This window comes from Orycteropus afer, unplaced genomic scaffold, assembly GCF_000298275.1.
Source record: "Orycteropus afer afer isolate SDZICR_OR568_19922 unplaced genomic scaffold, OryAfe1.0 scaffold00002, whole genome shotgun sequence".
NCBI lineage: Eukaryota > Metazoa > Chordata > Mammalia > Tubulidentata > Orycteropodidae > Orycteropus > Orycteropus afer.
Genome location: NW_006921589.1, coordinates 12,055,444 through 12,082,285, shown reverse-complemented (window position 1 = coordinate 12,082,285; position 26,842 = coordinate 12,055,444). Strand labels below are relative to the sequence as shown.

The 26,842-nt window shown below is 51.8% G+C and overlaps 1 protein-coding gene across 1 annotated transcript in view; it reads right to left on the bottom strand.

The window, feature by feature from the left end:
• Positions 1-26,159, bottom strand: part of TNS1 (tensin 1) — a 270,893-nt gene extending 244,734 nt beyond the window's left edge. The window contains exon 1 of the mRNA XM_007959717.1: positions 26,004-26,159. Within this exon, the coding sequence (XP_007957908.1) occupies positions 26,004-26,159 (156 nt within the window). The remainder of the gene's footprint in view (positions 1-26,003) is intronic.
• Between the last annotated feature and the right edge of the window lie 683 nt (positions 26,160-26,842).

Sequence of the window (26,842 nt, the reverse complement as noted above, 5' to 3'; positions counted from 1 at the left end):
GAAATGAGTGGACAGCAACCCTGCTTTCGGGAGGCTTGGAGCCTCATGGGACATGACAATGCTCTGCTGAGTGTTTATCACCAGGGAGGTCAGAATCCTGAGGGCAACAGCTCCAGGATCCCTAGACCCTCATAGACCATTCAAGAACCTCCTAGAAGGTTCTAGCAGAACCCACCAGCTTCCTCTTTCATCAAAACTCATATGTGTGGGGAGAGGGGAAGGGAATTCTGACCCTAAAAGGCCTTCTCTCAATCTCAATCCCCTTTCTCCCTCCAAACACTCAGAGCACTTGATTCTAATCCACTTGTGGATTAAACTCAAAGCCCCAGAAACCACACCCAGGACCCGGTGGGTGTTCAGCAAAGCATCCATCTGACCCCCTGACATCAGGGACAAAGATGCAAGGTTCTACATAATGGACTAAACACAGAGCTCCACACATTCAAGGCCAAAGCTACGGAATGAGTGAGGGACTGAGGTGAGACTGGGCAGAGTCCTGCCCAACAGGAAGACCTCATGTGGGTGCCAACAGCAAACCTCAGCTCCTCACCACCCCTTCTTCAGTGGAGATTTTGAAGAGCTGGCCACCACCCTCAGGGGACCCTTTGTCCCCTGGCCATGGAACATGGCTCCTTCCAGGCTCTATCAGACCCTGGGCCTGACTCCCAGCCTTGCCACCCCCTGCACGGCCCCTCCTTCCTCTCCTCGGCCACAGAGCAGGCTGGGAAGCAGTGGCTGCATTGTCCTCCAGCCAGGGCCAGAGGGCAGAGGGATCCTTTCTCACCTCATGGTGCTTAGGAATCTCAGGGACCCAGAGCCTGAGGATAGGCCAGGGAGGGGTTCCAAAGTCCAGAGCCAGGGGGGATGGAAAGCAGCATTGCTGCGAGCGAGCTGCTCTGGCCCTTTGCCCCAGGTTTTCCCTGGGTCAGGGCCAGGAGCCCCTACTCCCCCCAGAAAAGCAGAAGAATGGGAAACTCCCCCGAGGCAGCCAGAACAAGTGTCAAGAAAACCAGAAAGCAACTCACGGCCCACCGCCCCTGGGGACAGGCCATGGGAGGAGGGCCCACCTGGCTCAGGATAGACAAAGAGATTTCTCTGTCCCAAGCCCCAGGGCCACAGTGCTCCTGGCTGGTTTTGTCTGTGGGGGGACAAAGCCAGCTCCTGTTAGGGAAGAATTGCTTGGGCATCTGATCAGAGGCTTCAGGTCTCTCTTTCACACCCAAAGACAGATGCACAGAGGCTGCTCCCCAGGGAACTCCCACTCTTTCTCTTCCATTAGATGGGACAATTCCAGTAGGCCAGCTCTCCAGTCCTCCTGCTTTCTCACACCCAGAGAGGAAGCCATTCCTCCTGTGTCCCCCAGGGGGCAGGGGGCTCTCACGTGAGTCTCTCCTCCCAAGCTGGGCTCCCCATGGTCTCTGCACCTCCACCAGGGATGGATTTGACCAGCCGCATGCGTAGCTGAACTCTATACAAGGTACAGAACACCCACTCAGCACTCGAGTCTTCTCTCCACCCAACAGAACAAGGGTTTCTGTAGAACTGGGGCCCCTTCTCACATCAGGCCACATGCCTCAGGGCTGTTTCCTCTGACCACCCCATTAAAGTCCTCTCCTGCCCTCCAACCCCCAGCCACTGTCTGTGACCCCAATAGGTTGATTTCTTTATAGCACTTAACACTATCTCTTATTGATTTATCGCTCACCTGTTCATTTTCCCACCCTCTTCCCTGCCTGAATGTTAATTTCCAAAGGGCCCTGTCAGTTGTTCATGGTTGCACCCTAGCACCTAGCATGGTGCCTGGCACCTAGTTGATAAACAAGAGTTGCTTGGTAGGTTGGTTGGATTAAAAAAAAAAAAAAATGCAGAAAGGAAGGAAGGGTGGGGAGGGAAGAAGGGAGAGGAAAAAAGAAGACAGCCCTCCTGTTGTTTCCAAACCACTGGGTCCCTCCCCCAGCCCGAGACTACAGGCCAGTGAAGATTGTCATTTTTCATGTTCCTGCTGCAGCTACAACCAAGACAGTGAGGTCTTTATGCATCTCTACCCGCACTTCCACCCTCTTGGTGAAAAGCCCTAACTTCTTGTCCCTCTGAAACAGCTCTCCAATATCCAGAGCTGATTCCAATTAGATCTTGAAAGAGATCCAAGCACTTTCCTTGCCCTCCCCTTCCCCAAAGAACACATTCTCTTTACCCACACGGACACTGAGGCCCAGAGAGGTGAAGTAACTTTGCAGGGGTAACAAAGCTGGAAAATGCCAGGGGTAGAATTGGATCCAGGTCCCCCACTCCTGGTCCGGTGCTTTTCCATAGCACAACAGGAGGAGGGAGGGAAGAGGCAGAGGCAGGCGGAGGGCAGAAAATGTTTCTCCACCTACAGATGTCAGAAGGAAGTGAGTCCCAAGTTCTTTTCCTCTCCTTCATCACCATGAACACAGGTCTCTGGCCCCTGACAGGCAGAAAGTTCTTCCTGATACCTAACCTCTATCCATCCTTTCAAATTCCAGGGCATTTCCTCTTAGTCCATCTTGCCTGGGAAGGGGGACAGCTTGGTGACTCTCACAATAAATGCCTCAGACACTGGCGGTTCATTATTCAAACCTCCATCCCCACCCTACCCCGCCCCCACCCCTCTCTATTCTCAAGGCTGAGAATCCCGGGTCCTCTGGGCCTCTTTCCAAAAGGCTTCCATCACTGCCCAACAGCTGACTTGATAAACGGTGGGTGGGGGAGGGGGAGGGACAGGCCTGGAGTGATGGTGAGTATCGATCCGTTGGGAAGCCCTGCAGTCTGGGCTCCCTCTCTGAGCAGCTGGGTGGGAGGGAGGCCAGAGCATCTGCGGGGTGGGGTGGTGAGAACAGGGCCCCCAAGGTCATCCTGGTCATCCCTCTGCCCCTGGGGCTTTCGTGGCAGGGCCCAGCATAGAGTCTGCAGCCCTGGGAGCTGAGCGGCTGGGTCTGAGCCCAGGCTCCAGCAATGAGATTAAAGCAGGGACTGTCTAATTGATTCTGATGGGACTGGGAGAGGGAGGGAGATAAATGGACAGCGGGATGAGAGGGCGGAAGGGAGGAGGGCTGGGGAGGGCCCCGAGTCTGGGAAGCCCAATTGCATCAGAACTAGCTAATGCAATTACCATGCTCCTCTACCCCCACCCACTCCCGCCCCAGCCCCTCCTCTGCCTGGGAAACCAGCCCACTGGCTGATCTGCCCATGAAAGGGACAGAGAGGGTGACTTCGTATGGGAGGCGCAGCAGGAGAGAGCTGGGTTAAAGAAAGCCCCTAGTCCTGGAAACCAAGAGGACACAGAAAGGTAAAGGCAGTGACAGGGACTGGCAGACAGCTAGAGGGAGAGGTAAGCACGGGAGGCAAATGCAGACAGATAATCAGGCCTTCGGCCCACTCAGATCCCAACTCACTGCCTCCATCCTCCACCCATCACCCCCCTCCGACCGGCTCCTTGCCACCCTCAATCAACCCTCTCCTGTGGGTTATCTCCTTGGGCTCCTTTCCTGGCCCACCCCACACCACTGTGTCTGCAGTGTGAGGAGGGGGCGGGAGAGGGAGGACTCCAGGCTCTCTACTCCCTCCAGAGCCCTCAGCCTGTGCCCTGTAGATGGGTCCAGGGAACTGTGACAAGGAAAGAGAGCCTGGAGAAGCCAGGTCAGGGAGATAGGCCCCAGACAGACCCCAAGACTTAGGTGAGGACAGGACAAGGAAGGAAACAGGGCCTCCAAGAGACCAACCAATGATGGAAAAGCAGTGGCAGAGACAGAGCTTTAGAGACGGGGGAGTGAGTGGACTGGTGTGGGAGAGCAAAGGAGACAGAGTGAATGGAAGGAAAGGAGGCAAATGGGAGGACGGGGGGACAAGGGACAGAGGGGAAGATTCCTGGCCATCCCATTCAGAGTAGGGAGCAGCAGTGAAAGGCTAGCCTCTGCTTGAGGGGAGCAGAGGAAAGGAATCAAAGAAACAGGAGAGAATAATGCACAGGGTGTAGCTGCCAGCAGGCCAGAGAAACCAAGGTACGAAACAAGGTAGACCTGCTGGCCTCATCCCCAGGCCCCTGAAGCAGTCAGGGCCAGGGGCTCCTGTGGATTCCTGCCTCTCCAGATTCAGACTACTGAAGGGACAGGCCCAGAGGGGAATAAGCGCAGAGACCCTCAAGGGCCCACCTGCAGCCCTCTTGGCCAGGAGCCAGATACCCTGGGCCTTGGGTCCTCAGGCACTTGATTCTTGATCTAGAATATGCTGCAGCTGGCACAGACAAGCTGCTGGGGGACATCAAGCCCATCCAGACGTGAGTCTGCAGAAACCAGGAGAGACTAGCCCCTCAGGGAGCTCTGGCTGGACCCCACAACCAGCCTGAGTAAGATCCTTGTGTCCCCTCAAAGCAAGGCTGGAGGGTTCCCTGGGGCCGACGGACTTTCCTTTCCTCCCCAGACCTGAATGGTACAATTTGACACCCCCTTCCCCTCACCCCAGAGGGTCTGAGCCTTGGCACATTCTACCTTCACTGTATCTGACAGCTTCTGGGTGGCCAGAGCAGGCCACCCCAGGCATGACCAAGAGGAGGAGGTCACTGATACAGCTGCCCTTGTGCAGCCCCATCCCAGCGAGGTCACACCCGGCCCTGTGCATGGATGAGCACTCCCAATGCAGTGAGTCTGACCCTAGGAAAGGTGGCAACATCCTGGACTAAGTTTGGTACAGTACAGCACCTTTGGGAGCCTTGGTTTCCTAATCTGGAAAATGGGTACTGCTGCATTTGCCTTTCCTCCCAGTGTAGCTGAGAAGATCCCAGGAGAACATGTATAGGAGTGGCACTCCCACAGCCCCCCACACCCACCTCCTAAAGCCATAAAGAGTCCAAATCCTGCTTAACCTTGAGTTTATTTCCCTTTCCTGAGCCTCTGTTTCCTCCTCTGTAAAATGGAGACAAGGCTCCTAACCTGATGTGGTTGTTGTAAGGATTAAATTAAGTGTGAAAACTCCTGGCACAGGACCCAATATTGACAGGTATGAGAAAATGCTCCCTGAAGAGGAATTAGGGGCACCCTTGGGGCTACTGGTCAATAAATATCTCAGGATCTGGGGCTGGAGGGGCACCCCAGGGTGACTGCAAAGCAAGTCCACTCACAGCCCTTCTTGGCTCTGGCAGCTGCTCATTAACCACCCTACCCCCACCAGACAGACGCTACCCGCCAGAACCCTCGGCAAGTGCACCCTGTCTGGAACATGCTGTTCACACCATCATCTGGGGGGTGGACACCCAAGAAAGAGGAGCCAGGAGACCCAGCAGGATGAGACCAAAACAACATTGCTCTGAGATGCTGGAAGGAGGCCAAAGGAGAGGTAGAATGGAGGCACATGAACACAGAAGAGGCTGGAACCCAAGAAAGGAAAGGACTTGGGAGAGGCTTCCTGTGCAAAGAAGGAGGAGGAGGAAGCAGAGTAATGATTTTCTGCCACCAAGACAAGCAGGAGGAAATGGGCTAGAAGTGAAGCAGGAAATACTCAAGTTAGACAACAGGCAGGTCCTCCAATAAGGTACCACACTGCCAGAGTGAAAGGCCCCTGTTTTCATCTTACTATTCCCTACTCTCTTCTTCTAAACTCCAAAATGGGATTTGAGTCTTCAACTTTCCAGGTTCAGCATAAAACCTCAGTGTTAGAATTCCAGGGAGCTCTGGTTGGCATAGTGCCTAAAGCATTTGACTGCTAACCAGAAGGCTGGCAGTTCAAACCTACCAGCCACTTCTCGGAAGGAAGGTTGGGCAACCTACTTCTGTAGAGATACTGCCTGGGAAACCCAAATAGGGGTCGCTATGAGTCAGATCCAACTCCAAAGCAGTAAGTTTGGTTTTTTCTTTTTTTTTTTTGGCATTAGAATTCCATGTGCGCCTTAGCAAAAAAATGGGCCTGCTCCCCAAGTCCCTAAATCTCCAGCCACACTCAACCCAATGCCCTTCTGTATAGGTTCTCTTGAAGAAACCAAAGCTCATCCCTACCATTCATGGCCATGTTAGATTCTCTGTGGTACAAAACCACTTCCCATGCAGACATCAGTATCTCATCCCTAAGAAACCCCTTCTCCAGCTAGGGCTCGCCTGAGCCACTCAGACCTGGTTCTGTCTAGTACCAGCTTCTCCTCTTCCTTAAGTTTTCTGTCTCTGGGAGATGGAGTGAAGGTGCACAGGTGAGGATGAGGAGGGCTGTGAAGCAACTTGGAGGTCAGGGCGGAGTCATCTTAGGAAAAGGCTGATGGAATCATTATTGCTCCTCAAAGTTAGGAAGGAGGGGCCGGGACATGGTTGGAAAGGGGTCACATTTTGTTCACGGGAGCAAAAGGAAGGGAATGGGCCTAGAAATACAGAAATTGTATATTGTATACAATATTATTTATGTATTTTGTTGTTGTTAGGAGCTCTGGTAGCATAGTGCCTAAGGCACTTGACTGCTAACCAGAAGGCTGGCAATTAAAATCCACCAGCCACTCCTTGGAAGGAAGGTTGGGCAATCTCCTTCTGTAGTGATACCGCCTTGGAAACCCAAGGAGGGGTCACTGGTGCCATCAAGTCCAATCCAACTCATAGCAACCCAGTGTACAACAGAACAAAATATTGCCCCATCCTGCCCCATCCTCACAAGTCTTTGCTATACTTAAGCTCATTGTTCCAGCCACTATGTCAGTCCGTCTCATTGACAATCTTCCTGTTTTTCGCTGACTCTGACCCTTTCCCGTCTACCAAGCATGATATCCTTCTCCAGGGACTGGTCCCTCCTGATAACATGACAAAAGTATAAGAGACGAAGTCTGGCCGTTGTTGCTTCTAAGGAGCTTTCTGGTGGTACTTCTTCCAAGACAGATTTTTCCTTCTGGCAGTCCATGATATATTCAATACTTTTTGCCAACACCATAATTCAAAGACATCAATTCTTCTCAGGTCTTCTTTGTTCATTGTCCAGCTTCCAATGCACATGAGGCAAATTGAAGACACTATGGCTTGGATCAGTCACACTTAGTCTTCAAAGTGATATCCCTGCTCTTTAACACTTTAAAAAGATCTTTTGCAGCAGATTCGCCCAATGCAATATGTCGTTTGATTACTTGACTGCTGTTTCCATGGACATTGTTTGTGGATCCAAGTGAAAGAAAATCCTTGGCAGCTTCAACCTTTTCTCCATCTATTATGATGTTGCACACTGGCCCACTTGTGAGGACTTTTGTTTTCCTTATCTACTTCCGTAGTGATACTGCCTTGGAAACCCAAGGAGGGATGGCTATGAGTCAGAGATGACTTGATGGCACATAACAACAACACAACAACAAATCTGTACTGAAGGCTATCGTCTTTGATCTTCATCAGTAAGTGCTTCATCTTCACTTTCAGAAACCAAGGTTGTATCATCTGCATATCACAGGTTGTTCATGAATCTTCCTCTAATCCTGATGCTGTGTTCTTCATATAGTCTAGATTCTTGGATTATTTTCTCAGCATACAGATTGAATAACTATGATGAAAGACTACAATCCTGACTCACACCTTTCCTGATTTTAAACATGCAGTATCCCCCTGTTCTGTTTGAACAACTGCCCCTTGGTCTATGTACAGGTTCCTCATGAGGACAATTAAGTGTTCTGGAATCCCCATTCTTTGCAATGTTATCCATAATTTATTATGATCCACATAGTCAACAAAACACAGGTAAACATCTTTCTGGAATTCTCTGATTACAGCCAAGATCCAACTGACATCAACGAATGGTATCCTCATTCTACATCCTTCTCTGAATCTAGTTTAATTTCTAACAGTTCCCTGTTGGTATACTGCTACAACCACTTTAAAATTATTTTCAGCCAATTTTTACTTGCGTGTGATATTAATTATATTGTTCAATAATTTCCACATTCTGTTGGATCACCTTTCTTTGAAATGGGCACAAATAGGGATCTCTTTCAGTTGGTTAGCCAGATAGCTGTCTTATGGATTTCTTGGCATAAACTAACGAGCATTTCCAGCATTGCATCCATTTCTTGAAACATCTCAATGTATATTCAATCAATCGCTGGAGCCTCATTTTTCACCAATTCCTTCAGTTCAGCTTGGGTTTCTTCTTTCAATACCATTGACTCTTGATCATGTGCTATCTCCTGAAATGCCTGAACATCAACCAATTCTTTTTGGTACAGTGACTGTGTATTCCATCTTTTTTTTCTTTTGGATGCTTCCTACATCATTCAATATTTTGCCCATAGAATCCCTCCATACTGTAACTTGAGTCTTGTCTTTTTTCTTCAGTTCTTTCAACTTGACAAATGCCAATCATGTTCTCCCCTCTGTCTCCTAACTCCAGGTTGTTACACATTTCATTATAATACTTTACTTTGTCTTCTTGAGCTGCCCCTTGAAATCTTCTGTTCAGCTCTTTTACTCCATCATTTCTTCCATTCACTTTAGCTAATCCACTCAAGAGCAAGTTTAAGATGTCTTCTGACATCCATTTTTGTCTTTTCTTTCTTTCCTGTCTTTTTAATAATGTTTTGCTTTCTTCCTTGGTCCTATCTTGATCCTACCTTGATTCCTATCTTGGATGTATATATCCTTGACATCATCCCACAGCTTCTCTGGTCTTCAGTCATTAGTGTTGAATCCACTAAATCTATTCTTGACATGGTCTCTAATTTCAGGTGGGACTTTGGCTCTTGGGGACTTGTTTTAATCTTCTTCAGCTTCAACTTAACCTTGCATATGAGCAATCGATAGTCCATTCCAGTCAGCTCCTTGCCTTATTCTGACTGATGGTATTAAGCTTCTCCATTGTCTCTTCACAGATTTAGTCAATTTGATTCATGTGTATTTCATCTGGCAAGGTCCACACGTTCAGTCATTGTTGTTGAAAAAAGGTATTTGCAATGAATAAATCATTGGTCTCACAAAATTCTATCATGTGATTTCCAACATCATTTCTATCACCAAGGCCATACTTTCCGGTTACTGATGCTGCGTCTTCATTCCCAACCTCTTCATTCCATTCCCCAGTAATTATCAGTGCATCTTGACTGAATGTTTGGTTAATTTCAGACTGCAGAAGTTGGAAAAATCTTCAATTTCTTCATCTTTTGCTTTAGCAGTTGGTGCATAAATCTGAATAATAGTTGTTTTAACTGGTCTTCCTTTTAGACATATGGATATTGTCCTATCACTGACAACACTGTACTTCAGGATAGGTCTTAAAATGTTCTTTTTGATGGTGAATATGATGCCATTCCTCTTCAATTTGGCATTCCTGGCACAGAAGATCATATGATTGTCTGGTTCAAAGTGGTGAATACTGGTCCATTTCAGCTTACTAATGCCTTAGATATTGACCTTTATGCATTCCATTTAATTTTTGACAACTTCCAACTTTCCTAGATTCATATTTTGTACTTTCCATGTTCCAATTATTAGTGGATGTTTGCAGCTGTTTCTTCACCTTTTATGTCATGCCTGATCAGCAAATAAAGGTCCCCAAAGCTTTACTCCATCCATTCATTAAGGTTGACTGTACTTAGAGGAGGCACCTCTTCTTCCCTAGTCATATTTTGAGTGCCTTCCAACCTGAGGGGCTCATCTTCCAGCACTATATCAGACAATGTTTCACTGGTTGTGGTAGTTATGTTTGTGTGTCAACTTGGCTGGGCCTGGTTGAGTGGCTGGGCAGTTGGTGGTAGTTATTCTCCATGATGAGACTGGCAATCAACTCCATGGTGGGATCTACCACAGCAGCTGAGTAGCTGCCTTTGGGATGTGGTCTGCTTCCTGTATATAAGGAGAAGCCTTGGAAATGGTCTCTAGCCTGTGGCATGTTTGGACCCCCCTACATGTAGCCATGTCCTTGCTCAGCAGCCTGCTATGCTGTGCCGACCTTGGGACTTACAATGGACTTAAGTTAATGGCCTGCCTTGTGGTTTGGTAACATCGTAACAGTGCCTTTTTACTTGTCAACTTGGGGCTTCTCAGCCTCAGCAGCCAGCAGCTGTCTGAGTGAAGAAGCGCCTCTAGCTCCAATGGGCCAGGAGCCGGAGGCAGAGCTGAAGCCCAAGGCTGAGGGGCTTTCACCCAGCCCCTAGAGCCTGGCACTTTGAACTTGGACTTAAAGCCTCCACACTGTAAGAGAAGAAATTCCTGCTTGTTAAGACCATTCCATTTGTGGTATAGTCTTGTCAAGAGCATCACTAGGTAACCAGAACACTGGTATTCATAAGTTTTCAGTGACCAATTTTTTCAGAAGTGGAACGCCCCTTCCTTCTTCCTAGTCTGTCTAAGTCTGGAAGCTCCACAGAAACCCATCCCCCATAGGTGACCCTGCTGGTATTTGAAATACTGGTGGCATAGCTTCCAGCCTCACAGTAACATGTAAGTCACCACAGTGTGACAAACTGGCAGACAAAGGGTGATATATATACAATCAGAGAGAGAGAAAGAGAGAGAAGAAGGTTCAAGGGTAGAATCCTCACTTACATGCAGGAGACCCAGCTGCCACTCCCAGCCAATGCACCTCATACACAGTCATTGCCCATCCATCAGTGGAGGCTTGCATGTGGCCATGATGCCGAACAAGTTTCGGTGGAGCTTCCAGACTAAGACAGACCAGGAAGAAAGGCCTGGTATCTACTTCCAAAAACCAGCCAATGGAAACCCTGTGGCCCACAACAGTGTGATCTGTAACCAATCGAGTGGATTGTGTAGGACCAGCTAGCATTTTGTTCTGTTGCGCAGGGTGTCCCCGTGAGTTGGGGACTGACTCCATGACAGCTAACAACAGGGGAGTACATCTGCAGCCCAGGCAGATCGCCAGCCCCAGCATCCCTGTCAGCCTGCCCTTTGGCAGGTGAGGGAGTCCCGGCCCAGAGAGGTGAGGTGGGTACTTCAGGGTGAAGCTGGACAACTGGACACACACATTAACTCTTGCTCCTTCCCAAAACCCCACTGAAACAACAGTAAAGGGAATTTTTATTAAAACATAAATCCTGGAGGGGAAAAAAAAAAAAAGAAAAAGAGGAGACAACAGCTGAGTGGACATTCAGCAGGTGTTCCCAGCATAACCCTCCAGTGGTGACATATTAACTACTCTGTTCCAGGGTGTAAATACCCATTTACCAATGTTCAAGCCCCTCCCCTGGGTTGTCAGGCCCTTCCTCAGCAACTAACTCAGGGAAAGGGTGAATTCCTGGCCCAGCAGGAACCTCAGGACCCGTTCCAGGCTCCCAACTCAATCCCTTCTGATCACTTGTCAAATATTTTATCTCCCCTGAAAACGGTGTCAGAATCCTGGGAGACGATGAGTGAGTGGAAATCCTATGCCTGAGAAAGCTGAACCCCGAACTGGCTGTGGGAAAAGTCAAGAAGCCACCAGACTCAGCACAGAACTCCCAAAAGGCTCAGGACTGGGGGCATCAGATATCTTTGGGAATGAGGTGAAAACAAAACCAAACAGGAGGATTTTGTAGAACACTGAAGAGGTGGCTTTCTTTCCAGATCTCCTCTTTGATCCCAGCAGAAAACAGGAGGTTACTTCCCTGGAAAGAGCGAAACAGCAGTCCCTGGCCTGAAGAACAGCAGGCACAGTTGAGGACATGGACATCATAGAATAGAGAGAGTTAAGAGAGTGTTTACTGACTTAGCATGAAGGGCAGCCAGGCCAGCAACCCCCCAGGCAGAAGGTGGAGACTTCTCCATGAGATCAGACAAGCCAAGAGGAGATACCCACAGATGCTGACAAGAGTTTCCACAATGAGGCAACCTAGCCAGATACCCTGGAGCAAAGCCCTAGTGGATTCATTCCCACCCTCAGAGCAAACAATCTGCCCGTTAGAGCCCCACCTTAAATATGGGGCAAAAATCAGGCTCCCCAGGCACAGAGGGAAGCTTACAGATAAACAAGATACACCAAAGGCAACTTGGAGGAAGCAGAGGCAACACAGGGACTAAAAAAAAAAAAAAAAGCACCCTGCTGTGGAGTCAGAACCGACTCATAGCGACCCCTCCTTGGATTTCCCAAGGCAGGGTCTCTACAGAAGTAGATTGCCCAACCTTCCTTCCGAGGAGTGGCTGGTGGGTTTGAACCGCCAGCCTTCTGGTTAGCAGTCAAGTGCCTTAGGCACTTCGCTACCAGAGCTCCCTGAAATAAAACAGGGAGTTATCAAATAAGAATGCTCACAGAATGAAAGAAGAAAATAAACAAGCTCTTGGAAATTTTAAAACCCTGAGTCCCATGTTAGGCATCAGTTCATACCTTCCGCTTTACCTAATCCTGACCAAACTGGCAAAAGGCCAGGCTCTCCTCTGGAACAGGAATTCCAAGGTACTTAATTGTGCTCATGCAGAACCTGAACATAGGCCAAAAGGCTGTCATTCAGACGGAACAAGGGGCTAGATACCGCATGGTTTAAAATCAGGAAAGGTGTGTGTGAGGGTTGTATCCTTTCACCATTTTTCAATCTATATGCTGAGCAAATAATACAAGAAGCTGGACTCTAAGAAGAATGACCCATTAGGATTAAATGAAGACTTGTTAACAGCCTATGACATGTAGATGACACAGATGAGTATAGATCACACCTCAACATGAGGAAAGCAAAAATCCTCACAACTGGACCAATCAACAACATCGTGATAAATGGAGAAAAGACTGAAGTTGCCAAGGATTTCACTTAACTTGGATCCAATCAATGCCCCTGGAAGCAGCAGTTAAGAAATCAATGTATTGCATTGGGCAAATCTGCTGCAAAAGACCTCTTGAAAGTGTTAAAAAACAAAGATATCACCTTGAGGAATAAGGTGAGCCTGACCCAAGCCATAGTATTTTCTAACACCTTATATGCATATGAAAGCTGGACAATGAAGAAAGAAGACCAAAGAAGAATTGATGTATTTGAACTATGATGTTGGTAAAGAATGTTGAATTTACCATGGGCTGCCAGAAGAACAAACAAATCTATCTTAGAAGAAGTACAGCCAGAATCCAGAAGCAAGGATGGTGAGATTTCTTCTTACATACTTTAGATATATTATCAGGAGGGACCAGTCCCTGGAGAAGGACATCACGCTTGGTAAAGTAGAGGATCAATGAAAATGAAAGGGCTTCAATGAGATGGATTGACACAGTAGCTGAAAGAAAGGGCTTAAACATGGCAAGGATTGTGAGGGTGGCACAGGACTTACTCTGTTGTACATAGGAACCAACTTGACGGCACCTAAAAACAACTCCTCTCCCAGAGGCTCTGCATATACCTCAAGGCCTAAGAGTTCCTAATGGAGAGATCTGGAGACCAGAGAGAAAATGGAGACCCAGACATAGAGAGGGCATCCAACAAGCTAGGAAACGATGGAGGGACCAGGGGCTGAAGCTGAAAAGGAATGGAGGCTGCCAGCCTGGTTGGGTTTGTGAAAATGCCTTTTAGAACCCTGTCAACCACTAGCTCAGCAAAGATTTGCTTAACGGTGGCCCCAAGAGGTGGGAGCCCTCATCTTCCAGGTAGGAAAGTTGATGTTCAAAGAGGTTGAGTCACTGTCCAGAGTCTAAAGCAAGAAAAGTGCAGACCTAGGAAAGGAACCCTGCCTCTTAGTTGAACCTGAATGCAAGAAAACCCTCTAAGGTCTTAAGTGTCTGTGCCTCCAGTCAGAGCCTGGGTTTGATTTCATTCTTGGCCACCAACACTTACCAGCTATGAATCCTGAGTTGATCCTGGCACTCAGCTTTCCTCTCTCCATCTACATGTCACCCACCGGTACCAGGAGGTCCTTCCGAGGAGCCATTGGGGCCCATGGCCCTCCAGCCAGGCTTTTGACCACAGCAGGGTGGTGGGGAAGCCAGGGGCCCCAGCAGAACGTGTCTCTAGAAGGGGGAGCATGAGGGACTTTGTGGGCTGGACGCCCCCCCCTGCTCCAGACAACCCTGAGGCCACACCAAGTACGGGTCTATTCTTAGCCAGGATCCAGCAGGCAGCCAGCCACCTCAGTGTTATTGTAGACTGTGAGGTCACCAGGCTGGCCAGGGTAAAGGTGAGGCATGGCTGAGGCTGATGCTCTAAAGAGACAGCACCCAGAGAGACTACCCAGGGATGAGGCCCCACAGAGTGGAAGAAGGGCCAAAGCTGAGGGAGAGAGGGAGGAACAGTGTTCAGGGCAGGCATTTAAGGCCATGGAGGGGTGAGTTAGGGGCAGAAGCCAGGGAAAGGCTCCTGGTTTTAAGGGACCTCCTGGACCTGGCATGGGAAGTGGGGAGGGGGCCTGCATGGTCTCTCTGCAGTGAGAAGGGGGAGTGCCAAGGGTAAGAATAAGTATCAGGCAGCCAGAGAGTGAGCTGAGGAGGAAGAGAGACACAACAGGGAAGGAGAGGAGAGACAGAGATAGAGAAACAAGCACAGAGAGAGAGAATGGTGGATAGAGTCAGAGAAATAGAGGTACAGGTAACGGTACCCACTCCTGGCGCTGGAAAGCCAATGACTTGGTCTCCTGCCCCATCCACTCCCAGGCTCAATCTCCCCTCCTCAAATAGCCTCAACCACCTCCATTCTCCCACTAGGACCACTCAGGCTCAGTCCAGGGGCCCCAAGGACCCCTCTACACCCCAAACTCCCTTCAAGACCTCTCTCTGCCTCTCAAGTTACATATAAAGGATGCCAAGCTGTGACATGGAGACATACACACAGCCTCTGGGGAAGAGAGAGGACAAGGGAGAGGGGAGAGGAGTGTCCCTTTGTCCCCCTGCCTGGCCTTGGGAGTGCAAATCCATACAAAGAGCTTCACAAAGTGTCTCTGGCTCCCAGAGAGAGAAAAATGTGGCAAGGAGGGGGAGAGGGGACACCCCAGAGCTGGAAATGTCCAACCAGTGGGCAGGGGAGGGAAGATGGAGCCACAGAAGCAGCCAAAGTGTTCGGGGGAGAAGCAACAGTGGCCAGGGGATGGGACTCATGCTCTCAGGGGGGTGGGAGAGAAAGCGAGGGCCAGAAGTAGCTTCCTGAAGGACGTGGTCACAAGTGCCAACAACCTGGAGGCACCTGAGAGACAGAGAGGTGTCTGGGCTTCCCTGTCCCATCTCCAAAGCAGGTGGCTACTGCAGACCTCCCCTTTCTATAGATTGCCTCAGGTCTGGCAGAAGAAAGGGGTGGGTGCTTCAGGGCTGAGGGAAGGCTGAAGGGGGAGTCCCAGGTGAACAACCGACTGATCAAGCAAGACAAGGACCTCTTGCTCCCAAGGGACCTTTCAGAACCATAGGAATCCCTTCCTTTGCCCCTACCATGCCCCGTCCTGGTTGATGGGCTGTCCTGCTCAGCAGGAGAAGGGGTGAGATGCAGGAGCGCCATGGGCCAGGAATCCCGGACTGGGCTCTCATCCAACTCTCCACTAACAGTGGGGAGACCACACAAGTCACCTCCCTGGGCCCCAGCCTCCCCATCTGTGAAACAGGCTAATATGCTGCTCAGAACACTTTTCAGGGCTGTCATGTGAGGCATCACTAAAAGGCATTTATTACCAAGGTTGCTACGTGACTACTGACCACCCACCTGCATATGCTAGGAACGTTACATACAGTAACGACCTTGAGCCTCTCGGTAGCCTTGTGAGGTAAATGTTATTCCTATTTTACAGATAAGGAAACTAAGGTTCACACAGTTAGTCAGTGACCAAAAACCAAAACCAAATCCATTGCCATCCAGCTAATTCCAGCTCACAGTGACCCTACAGGGCAGAGTAGAAATGCCCCCTAGGGTTTCTAAGACCTTAAATCTTTAAAGAAGCAGGCTGCCTCCTCTTTCTCCTGCAGAGAAGCTGGTGGGTTCAAACCACCGACATTTTGTTTAGCAGTCAAATGTTTTACCCACTGTGCCACCAGAACTCATTTCATCAGTAGCAGAACAGACCAGATCAGCCCAACCCCTGGGCCCATGCTTTTCTTGTCCCCACCTCTCACTCCCACTCCCTGAACCCCAGAGAGGAGCATCCCAGAACACCCTTGTTCCTCGGCACCCCTCACACACACACTGACCCGGGCATTCAGGACTCCAGACTGCAGAGGGTGGCAAAAGACAGAAGGAGAGGGCAGCCAGCACAGAGTGGGGGCGGGCAGGAGCAGGGCGGTGTCCGGGAGCTTGGCCTCTGCTATGAAGTGGGTGCCACACCAGCTCGGGGCAGGGGGCTCTGTTATCCCCACTTTACAGGTAAGGAAACTGAGGCTCAGACTCACCAAGCACTTTGCCCAGGACCCCAGCTAGGAAATGGTGAGACAGGTCTCATCCAGCCTGCTCACCCCCAAGGCCCTACTCCCTCCACCTTGAGGCTTTCTCTCTAAGCTGAAGCCTCAGAGGTGCAATGTCCAGTCACAGGGAGCCCAGAGGACCTGGGGAAACTGCAGGGGAACCTCAGAGTAACTGCCCCCAGGACACCATCTCCAACACACACACCCTCCCCACACACCCACACACCCTTGCTATGCTACAATTCCTTTAAGAGGCGAGGGAATAAATTAGCCCTGCTTGGTATATTGAGTGGTTGGGCTTCAAGAGGCCTAATGCCTGGCTCCCACATCTCAATGCAGTCTCTGCCTCTTGCAGCAGTGGTGGGGAGCAGTGGAGGCAGGGGACAGTCTGGCCTGGCAGGGCCTGGTCTGACCTCCCACAGATGGCCTCAGCACACTGCCCAGAAATACTCGCTGCTGCTCCAACTTCATTCCCCTAATGGTGCTGCTGCTTGGCAACTGCTCTCTGCACCCCTGCCCCACATTCCAGCCAGCCCTGGCCAGGCCCAGAGGACACCACGGTTAATGGCAGGGGTAGGAGCTGCCTGCCCATACTTCTCGAGAATGAACTTCGGGCTGAGACGCTCTGTCCAAGGGAGAAGGGAAGACCAGCCCAACGCAGATTCCTAAATGCCTCTGCCCCAGGACCCTCACTGGTCTAGCACACCTGTGCCTCCGTTTCCCCTCAGGGCTGAGGCACTCCAAGCAGGGAGGAGAGATGGGGAAAGGACCAGAGAGGAGTGTCAGAGGCCAGGGGCAGTCAGCCCTCAGCCCCAAGCAGGACCACACCCTTGAACATGACTAGGGTAAAGGATATTAACTCAACAGCCAGGAGCCAGCCAAAAGCCAGGCCTGGAGACAGGAGGCCTGCCAGCCAGGCTGAGCAGGCCCAGGCCTGGGATGGAACGTGAGCCCGTGGGGGCCCAGGCTGCTGGCTCCTTCCTGATCCTCAGGTCCCCCTACCACCATCCCCAGAATGATTTCAGATCCCCAGGACCAAAAGCTCTCTCCCTCTCCATGTCTCAAGGCCTCTGGTGGCCAGAAGAATGCACCTTGCACACCTCCACCTACTGAGACAGGCTGGGTGGGGGCCCCAGCTGCTGCTCGCTTTGAACCCATCGCTGTGTCTGCTGAGTCCACACTCCATAGGCTGCTCCCCAATGACAAAGAGCAGCGGGATACTCTGGCAGATGTGACCAGAAGACACGGACTTTGTCGGCCAACTCTGGCTCAAGGACTCCCTGTTGGGTTACTGTACTTGCCTTAGACTAACAGAGGTCACCGATGCCTCTACCCAACTCTCCACAGCAGTCTGAGGCCCTCCCAGCCTTCCTTCCCTAGCTTCCTCTCTGTTTCCTTTAACTCTGGCATTTTCCCTTTCCGGCAATCAATTTCATCTTGTTTCTTGGAGGAACCAGACTAATATAATCTCTAAATAACACCAACAGCTACCCTTTATTAAGTGCTATTGGTGTACCCTACACTATACTAAAAGGCTTTATGGGCAGCTAAGAAACAAAGGGACGGAGAGGTCACATAATACGCTCAGGGATGCGCAGCCCAGAAGTGGCAAAGCCCATGGTGAACTCAGTTTAACCTGGAGGTTGCTTGTGTACCCACAACCTCATCCTGTGCTCTCTATAAGGGAGATGCCATCTGTTCCTGCTTCCTGGCTCCTGTGGGGAGAAACAGGGTGATTCCTGAAGAAAAAACAGGTAGACTCACAGAAAGAAACAGATAGAACACAAGACAGACTCAAAGAGGAAGGAAGGCAAGAGGAGGCCCGCAGAAGAGGCAGCTCTGACCCCAAAGAATCCTGCTCCTGCAAGAGTGAGCACCTCCTCCTCCCCAGGGCAGGGACGGGTTGGTGCGTTGGTTTATTGGACCCAAGAAAACAGAAGAGGAAGGAAAATGGGGCCCTACAGCACTTTCTGACCCCACCTACTTCTTGCCATCCTTGGCCAACCACCCCAAGCTAGTGCCCCCAGGCAAAAGTGTTCAGCCAAGAAACTGCACCCAAGTTCCTGGCAGCACCCAGGTCCCTGCCCGCCCCCCTTCATTCCTCATCCCCCAACTCTTTGAAGGCAGGGCTGATAGGCCTACCCTGGGTGTCAGGGTCCCAGCAAAGCCAGGCCTGTCCCCTGCCCAACCGCCATTGGAGTGATGTCTGGGCTGGGCTGCAGTTAAAATTGAGCCAAAAGAACATGGCAGAGAGCCAGCCCCACCTCCTCTGGGCTCCTGGCTTAACTCCTCGCCTGCCAGACTCCAGTTCTTGGGAGCCGTTAGTTGGCAGGTGAGGGAGCTGATGGAGGTGAAATCAGGGACAAGGAAGGGGAACGAGCTTCTAGTGGGTCCACCAAAGGAAGAAGGGATTTTCAGGCCTCCCCATACTCCCACTCCTGAACACACATGCACACTCTCACACATCAACACACACACACATATTCCCCACATCCCTGCTTGGTCCAACCGTGAGAGAAACCTACACCCACCCTTCACCCATCCTCTACCCTGTGCCAGGGATAGTTTACAATTTGGAGTTCCTCCTTAGTTGAATCTTCCAATGGCTACGGTCCAAATTAAGCTTGTCATTCAAGGCCTTCCCATGCTGACCCCATCTCTTTTCCAGCTTCTGATGAACTTCTCCCCTCCAACCCTATATTCTACCCACTCTTTACTACTCTGGCCTCCCTGAATGCACCCACACTTCCACACCTCTGTGTCTCACTAAAAAGGGCTGGCCTCTGCTACTTGTTGGTGAGCTCCTACTCATCTCTTAAGGCCCAGTTCAAAATGCCACCTCCTCTGTGAGGCCTTTCCAGGTTGCCCAAGACACTTTAGGCCACTCCCCACTCTATGGCCACATAACAGCTTATACACAGCCTGCCTGGAGCACTCAGCACATTGTTCCAAGATAAGGTGTTTGAACATCTTAATCTCCCACTTGGGCCTCCAAAGAGAGGGCCAGGACTTATTCAGTAAGACGATGTGTGTGTATGGTATGTAGCAGAGGGTGGGGTGGGCAGAAGAGTGCATAGGTGGAAGAGAGGAAAGGTGGATGAAGGGTGAATGGGTAAAAGTGTAGCTGTGAATGGATGCAATAAGAGGCAGATGGAAAAGGAGATGGACACAGAGGGGAGAAGAGACATGAGAACTCAGAAAATTCCACTGGCTGCAGAACCAGCATGCCACACGTGGGTACCAGTGCCATGGGACAGCAGATTGAGGCTTTGTCAGAAGACTCTGATGACTGGTCTATGGACTTGCCAGGCCATTCCTGACTCCTTTGCTTTCAGCCATGGCAGGAGAAGTGGGGTGATAAGGGATTTGATGGGCCACCCAGAAGTTCCTGAGAAAGGGGTGCTGGCAAGAATGCCAAGAGGAAATGGGCAGAGGCAAAAATTTGTACTGAGGTCAGGAGAAAACCCTTGCTGCCCTCCTTGTGACTGCCACCCACTGCCAGCCCCAGCTGATCACCAAGATCCCATCTCCCTTCCCACTTTCTTCAAAGCTTGAAAAGTCCTTCTCAGCTGACCTTCTCTCACCTGCAGATATTCCTGTTTGACATCCACCCAAGCCTGAGCCTGACTGAAGCTGAAGAGAACTTAGCTCCCACCTCCAGGCCCACTCAGTGGGTACCCATGGAACTTAGGACCAGATATGGAAGGGTAGATCCCAGCTTCCAAGGAAAAGTAGCTCCTCCCAGTGCAGAGCCCACCCCTGTCCATTGCTCTCCCCACCCTGGGCTCGGCCTCCATCTAGGTTCTCCCTCTCCTTCTCTGGGGTCCCATCTGCCCCACTGTGGCCACCCACCCATCCATCCATCCCACAAACCTCACTGACCATTTAGATGTTGCTGTTCCTTTGCTAACTGCCTGGGATACTGAGTTCACTAAAACTTGACTGTGGCCTGAAAACACTGGCTCATGGACTTATTCGGGAGATAGACTTGTCAACATTTACCCCCAGAAGCAACCCAAAACTCCAGTATCTCTGGCTAGAAAGGACACTAAAGCTGGGGTCACCCCCATCCCCAACCGCTGGAGTGGAGACCTGGTTGTCAACTCTGGGCCTAAGGACTACTCAGACCAGGAAGAGGAGGGGTTGACCAGAAGCACCAGGGCTGGGAGTGGGACATGAATTTAGGGATCAGGACTGAGATCATCAGCAAAGGGGCCTGGACCTTTAGCCTTGGCTGAGCCCCGTTTTCTCTCCACAACACAGCCTCCCTGGACGACAGCCTCTGCTTTCCCTGCTCAGGTTGCTGCCCCCCCAGGGGCTGCCTTAGCTTGTCTGCCTTTGGCACCAGGCTTTCTCCTGGTGCCAGGGCCCCTTGGCAAACACATACATCAAACAGGGAAGCAGTAGCTGGCTTCTTGCCCTTTCAACAAAGGAAGGATAGAGGGTGTGGCCCCGTCCCCACCTTCACACACTTCTGGCTCCACCAGCGACCCAGTCTTGCCCCCCAAAGAGTGCGAAGATGGCAGAGGTGGTCAGCTGATGCCTCACCACCACCACCTTGAAGTAGGAATACTTCAAAGAAGGTCTCTAAAGCTTTTTCTTCCTTCCCATCCTGCACCTGAGGCCCACATTGGAGGAGGGGGCAGGATGAGAAGAGTCACCTCAAAGTGACATTTTAGGGTGACAGAGAGACTTCTCATCTTCCCCAGGATGTCTCCCCTCCCCATTGTCAGGATACCCAAAGGAATGATTCCTTGTGGGCTGATTCCTCCGATTCTTGAGAGGCTTGGGTCTTTCAGAGACATGAAGGGACATTCAACAGGAACTGGGACTTATGGTCCAGAAAGACCCACATGGAAGTGTTTACAGCAGCACTATTTCCATGGCCCTAACAGGAAATAACCAGATGCCTGTTGATAGCAGAATGGATAAATAAATTGTTTATATTCACACAACAGAACACTATCCAGCAATGAGAAGGAATGATCTACAACCTCGCACAAAAATATGGATGAAATTCACAACCAAAATTTTGAAAAAAAGACACAAAAAATGTACATACATACACATGATGTGCTCCATTTGCTAAAAATACAATTCTTTTGTTAAGAAATTCTATAACAGGGAAATAGATGCTACAGAAATTGTCACTGTTGGCTGTCTGTCATCAAGTTGGCTCCTAAGTCCTGGTGACTCCATGCATAACAGCATCAGACCACTATGACCCATAGGGTCTTCATAGGCTGGGTTTTCAGAAGTAGAGCACCAGGCCTAATCCATCTTAGTCTGGAAGCTCCACCGAGTTCAGCACCATAGTAACACACAAGCCTCCACTGGACGGGTGGAGGCTGCCCTGAGGTGCATCGGCCAGGAATCGAACCCAAGACACCCACGTGGAAAGTCAGAATTCCACCACGGGACCACCACTGCCCCCTGTTAGAAGTTAGGACAGTATTCCTCAGAGGGGATTAGTAGCTGAAAGGGAAGGGCAGGGGACATCTGGGTGCTGGTAATGACTATTTCTTGACCTGAGTGCTGGGTATATGGGCACATGAGTGTGTTTCGTTTATGAAAATTTGTGCACAATTCTATGTTTATAATAAACTTTCATAAAATGTTAAATGAAAATGGAGGAATGTTTGATCAAGCCTTATCAGTTACCATGTTTGGAAGCTGAAGGGTCAGGAGCTGAGAGTAAGTTAGGCTGGAAATCAGGGAGTCATTTTTACCTACCTTCATCTCCCTCTCACCCCATCCCAAGCCATGTCTGTGTGCTATCCTCTCCACCCACCTCCCACTCCCGCAATCAGACTTGAAGTCACCCAGCCCTCTCAGCTACCTGCCAACTCTCTACCCCAGACTACCATCAGTCTCACCCAGACAATTGCAGCTGCCTCCCGCTGGTCTCCTTACTCCGTCTCTCACTCCTGCCAGTCCTGATACCCACAGCCAGGATGAGAGAGGTTGCAGGGAGCCAGGGAAGCCAGAGAGCTCCTTTGTACAATTCTGTGTGAGTGCACAACTCCTCCATTTGGACCTAGACTGCATCTCCTCGCTCACTTCCACTTGGGCTTCACTCTAAATCTGATCCATCTGGTATCCTTGACCCATTTCCCTCCATAGTACTGCTGCCAATAATGCATTTATTTGGGCAATGACTTGTTTGCAGTCTCTCACTCCCACTGGAGCCCCATGAGAGCAGGAACAGGGGCTATCTGCTTCCCTGCTGTATCCCCAGGTCCTAGCTCAGTGCCTGCTTCTAGCAAATGTTCTAACATATTTGTTGAATAAATGAATGACCAAGTTCACCTGACTTGTAGGCAGCCTCTGGGAAGAAAAGAGTTTCACCTGGGGTTAAACCCCACTTGTCTGGGGCCAGGACACCTACTGTATTGACCTTGGACAAGTCACTTCCCATCTCTGGGCCTCCTCTATGAAATGCAGGGTTGGTCTGCATCAGAACCTTGGTGAGCCTGAAGTGGTATATGACACCGTGTTTGTGTTTGTGTGGTGGCTTAGTGTGCATGTGTATGTGCATGTGTGAGTACCTACATGCCCACTTCCCTAGCTAGAGAATCCCTAACTTTTATCAGATTCTAGAAGGAAGAATCCACTAACCATGACCTTTTCCAGCTCTGGGGGTCTATGATTCTATATAACTCGGAAGAGAGAGAGTGTGACTCAACTCATAGCTAGAGGGAGTCAGATTAGATCCCAGAACTTAGAAGACCCCACAATGGGCATGCAGGGGAAGCTTTAGGACCTGACCCCCTACTGAACTCAGTGGGCTCTAAGCGGAGAGAAGCAGGGCCAGGCCAACTGACCCCAGGGGCTTCCTTTGGAAGGGAGAAGTCAGAAACAGCCCGGAACCTCCTCCTCTCTGCTCCCGCCACCACTCAACAAGAACCCACTTGTCTGGGGATATGCAGGGGAGTGAGGAGGCGAGGCTGGCATCTGGAGATGCCTGTCAGGCCCCTTGGCGCCCAGGTCAGAGAAGGTTTGGCGGGAATGCTTAGGAGGGGGTGCCAAGCCCCACCCTCCCTTTTCTGGAAGCTGACAGGCTGGTATGTGGGACCAAAGGACGGCTCCAAGTGCAGGGCAATTGTGGGAGTCTGCGGGGGCTCCCAAGGGGTGCAGCATACACCTCCAGGCACTGACATTCCACAGCTGGGCTCACAGGCATGGAGACCATGGTGGGCCAGCCCTCCCCAAGCACAGAGGGGCAACAGGCCCCAAAATAGGGCCAAGGGAGGGAGTGCTATGGACAATGGGGGCTGTGGGAGGGGAGGACTAGGCAGCCTGTCAGAGAGCAGAGGGTAGTGTGATGTGAGGAGAGGACAAGGTACTCAAGGGGACAGGTGTGGGCAGCATGGCCTGGGTAGGAGAGGGCTGCCCGGAAGGGGAGGAGAGAAGCTTGACCACTGAGATAAGGTGATAAGGACTGTGGCAGGAAAAGTGGCATGTTTGTGGCAGGAGTGTCAATAGAAGTGCCTTGGCTCCGAGCCCAGGTGCCTGGTAGCTTCTTAGCCCTGACTCCTGAGCGGGAGTGAGTGCCCAGATGTTTATCTGCCGCAGGAACATAGGGATCTCACCTCCTCCGGTGAGGGCCCAGGTGATAGGCCGCCTGGCTGCTGTTTCCTGGGTCACTGCCATCTCCTGAGAGTTGCAAGGGGAATGGGGGTCTGGGGAAGGGCAGAGCAGCCAGCAACGACATTCTCAGCTGGAGCCAGCACAAGGCAGCAGGGACAGGGCAGGGATGGTGTTGTATCAGTGTGGATCCAGGAGGGGTGAGTCATGGGCACGCGAGCGTCAGGCTCTCAGGCCACTCAGAAATCAGCTCATCCGAATGCAGACACGCATCCCCGTCCCTGTCCCAGCTGCTGTCACACACTTGCACATACACCTCCCCCCGCCCTCGTCTCTTCTCCTTGCTCACTGGCTCCTCTCTGCTTCTCAGCCCTGATAGCCTGTCCCTGCCCTTGCCCACCTTGGAGTGGGAACTCTATGCATCAAAGCTGGTGGGGAGGGGAGGGAAGGAGAGAAAGGGAGAGAGAGGGAATAGAGGAATGGAGCCACCCACAGGCCTAGGTCCTAGAATGAAACTAGAGACCAAAGCAAGCTGGGAAACAAAGCGGAGAAGTGAGAAAGAAAACTAGGAACTACATGGTCTGACCTCAAGTGGCTCAATCAAGCCTGAGGGGTAGGGGCTGTCAGTAAGAATCTGAGTGCCCAAGGGTCCAAGGTCCCTCCCAAGGGCCTGGGCAGCAACCTCCAAACAGGAAAGGAGTTTAAACTCCCAGAGGGAACACTAAGGTTGGAAGAACTTTTTGGCCAAGAAGGGTCTGAGATAGAAACAGATAAGGGAAGAAAACTGTCAACTCACCTCCCCCTGAAACCTTCAGGACAGAGAGCTCATTAGATCATGAGGTTCTAAGGCAGACCTCTGTGTGTGTGTGTGGGGGGGGCGGCTAAGTCCAGGGGTTCTGCAATGCCAACCCCCTTTCCCTGGGCATTGTACACCTTTGCCAAAAGTAAGAAGCAGGTAGTCTGGATACACGGCCCATACCCCCAGGCCCCTCTCCCCAGGGCCCTAAGCTATGCTCAAGATTTCACCAGAATCACACGTGTGACCCCAGACACCGTGAAGGCTTAGGCAACAACTGTACCCCACCAAGCCTGTCCCTCACTGGGATGATGGCCAGGGATAGAGCTTGGGAAGGCCAGAGAATTCCATTTATAAGTGTCTAGTACTGTGCCTGACACGACGGAGTGTGGCCACAAATATCCATGATCTCAGCCCTGGAGGGGAGTCCAGTCAAGTAGGGCGGACGGAGCACTTGGGCACACACAACCTGCTTTCACTGGCTGCCACTGATGGGGGGCGGGGAGCTGGGATGTGACCCCTGGGAAGGATATATTTTGGGACACCCCATTTCCTCAACCCCACTGTGTGCCCCAGGCAGAGAGGGCTGTAAGATGCCAGTGTAATCCAACCTCAACATAGCAAGCACTGTTTTAAGAAGTAACAGCCTCCCCAGTCCCCAAACAGGGGGTCTGGAGCAGGGGCATCCAGCCTCCAGTGATCCCAAATAACTTCTCCTCCTGGAGGGAATCTGTGCCCACTCCTATACCAGCCTGGTGGTTCCCCCCACAGACAACTCATCCACCTCCCAGCGCCCCCAACCCCTCTGTGTCTGTTTCCTGCTCCTACTCACAAGACTTGAAGACTTACCAGAAACAGAGAACACAGAGGAGAAGGGTCAGCTGTCCCCACCATCCTTGGTCAGTTCTTGCTTCTGTGAGGCCCTCCCTCGCTCAGAGGCCCCCTTGCTCCTGGCTTCACAACCCTGGCTAAGACAGTCATTGGCACAGCTTTCCCAAGGGCCACAGTCAATTCCAGGTTTAGCTGGAGTGTGTGTGTGTAGGTTAAAGGCTGTTTAACCCTTTCCCTGTCTTTCCCCAGCTCTGCCCTTCTTGGGTGGCCCCTAAGCCTTGCCTGAACTATTTGCCCCTTCAAGGGTCAATTCTTACCTCACCCTCCTTCCAAGGGCACATGAGACCCAGGTGTGAGAAATCAGTATAACTTGCTGTCCTGTCACCTGGTCCTAGCAGAGCCCAGCCCCTAGGGCAGTCTGCCCTTGGCCCCTGGCCCTTGGCCCTACCCCCCCCCCCCCTCCCAGCCTACTTGTCTTAGCTTGGCCACCCCCTCCCCCACTCGAGGGGTCCTCCCCCCATCCCTACCCACTCCTGCGCCCTACCTGAATCTGTAGCGGTCCTCTCTCCGCCCAGGCCAAACCCCCAGGCTCCCAGCACTTGCCCGGCGCCAGAGCCGCGGGACGTCCCGGCGGCTGGGGGTCACAGGGGGGCCCGGGCTCCAGCGCCTCACAACACACCAAGCTCACGGTGCAGCCCATCAGGCCCGGCGCTCAGTGGGCCCGGGGCGGGGACGCGGGCACCCGAGAGCAGGCCCGCCCCCTCCGCCAGGGACCCCTGGGCCCAGCGCGCCTACGCGTCGCGGCCGAGAGGTAGCGTCCCCAGCCGCGCCCCCGCCCACAATCGGCGCCCTCTGGGTCCGCACCGGCAGGAAGCTGGGAGTGCGGGGCTGGCGACTGCGATGACACGAGCGCCAGAAAGCAGCCAGTGACTGAGGGGGACCCGTGGGCCCCGGTGTGCGGGGAGGGGCGGCCGCCAGGGTCCCAGGGACCAGGGCGGGGCAGAGGTTGAACCTGGAAGGCACAGAAAGAGCGCGACGAGGGAGATGGAGAGACACGGGACAGAGATGGGGGCACCAAGACCCATCGTGGGTGACAGACAGGCAGGGAGTGGGGCGAGCGGGAGACACAGACCTGGGCGCGGAGTGCGCCAGGGTTTACCTGCGTTCCTGGGGGCGAAAACAGCAGCCCTGGCGGGTCCCCACTCCGCCTTTCCCGACTCTTGGGGCAGCGGAGTCTAGACAACGAGGAGCGCCGCGAGGGTGGTGGGTAGACCCCAGCCTCAAGGATCCAGAGCACAGCCAGGGTGGGGGAGCCACAGCCCACCTGGGCCACCCCCCGGTCCTGCCTGGACCCAGCAGCCCACTGCGGTCTCATCCCACCTC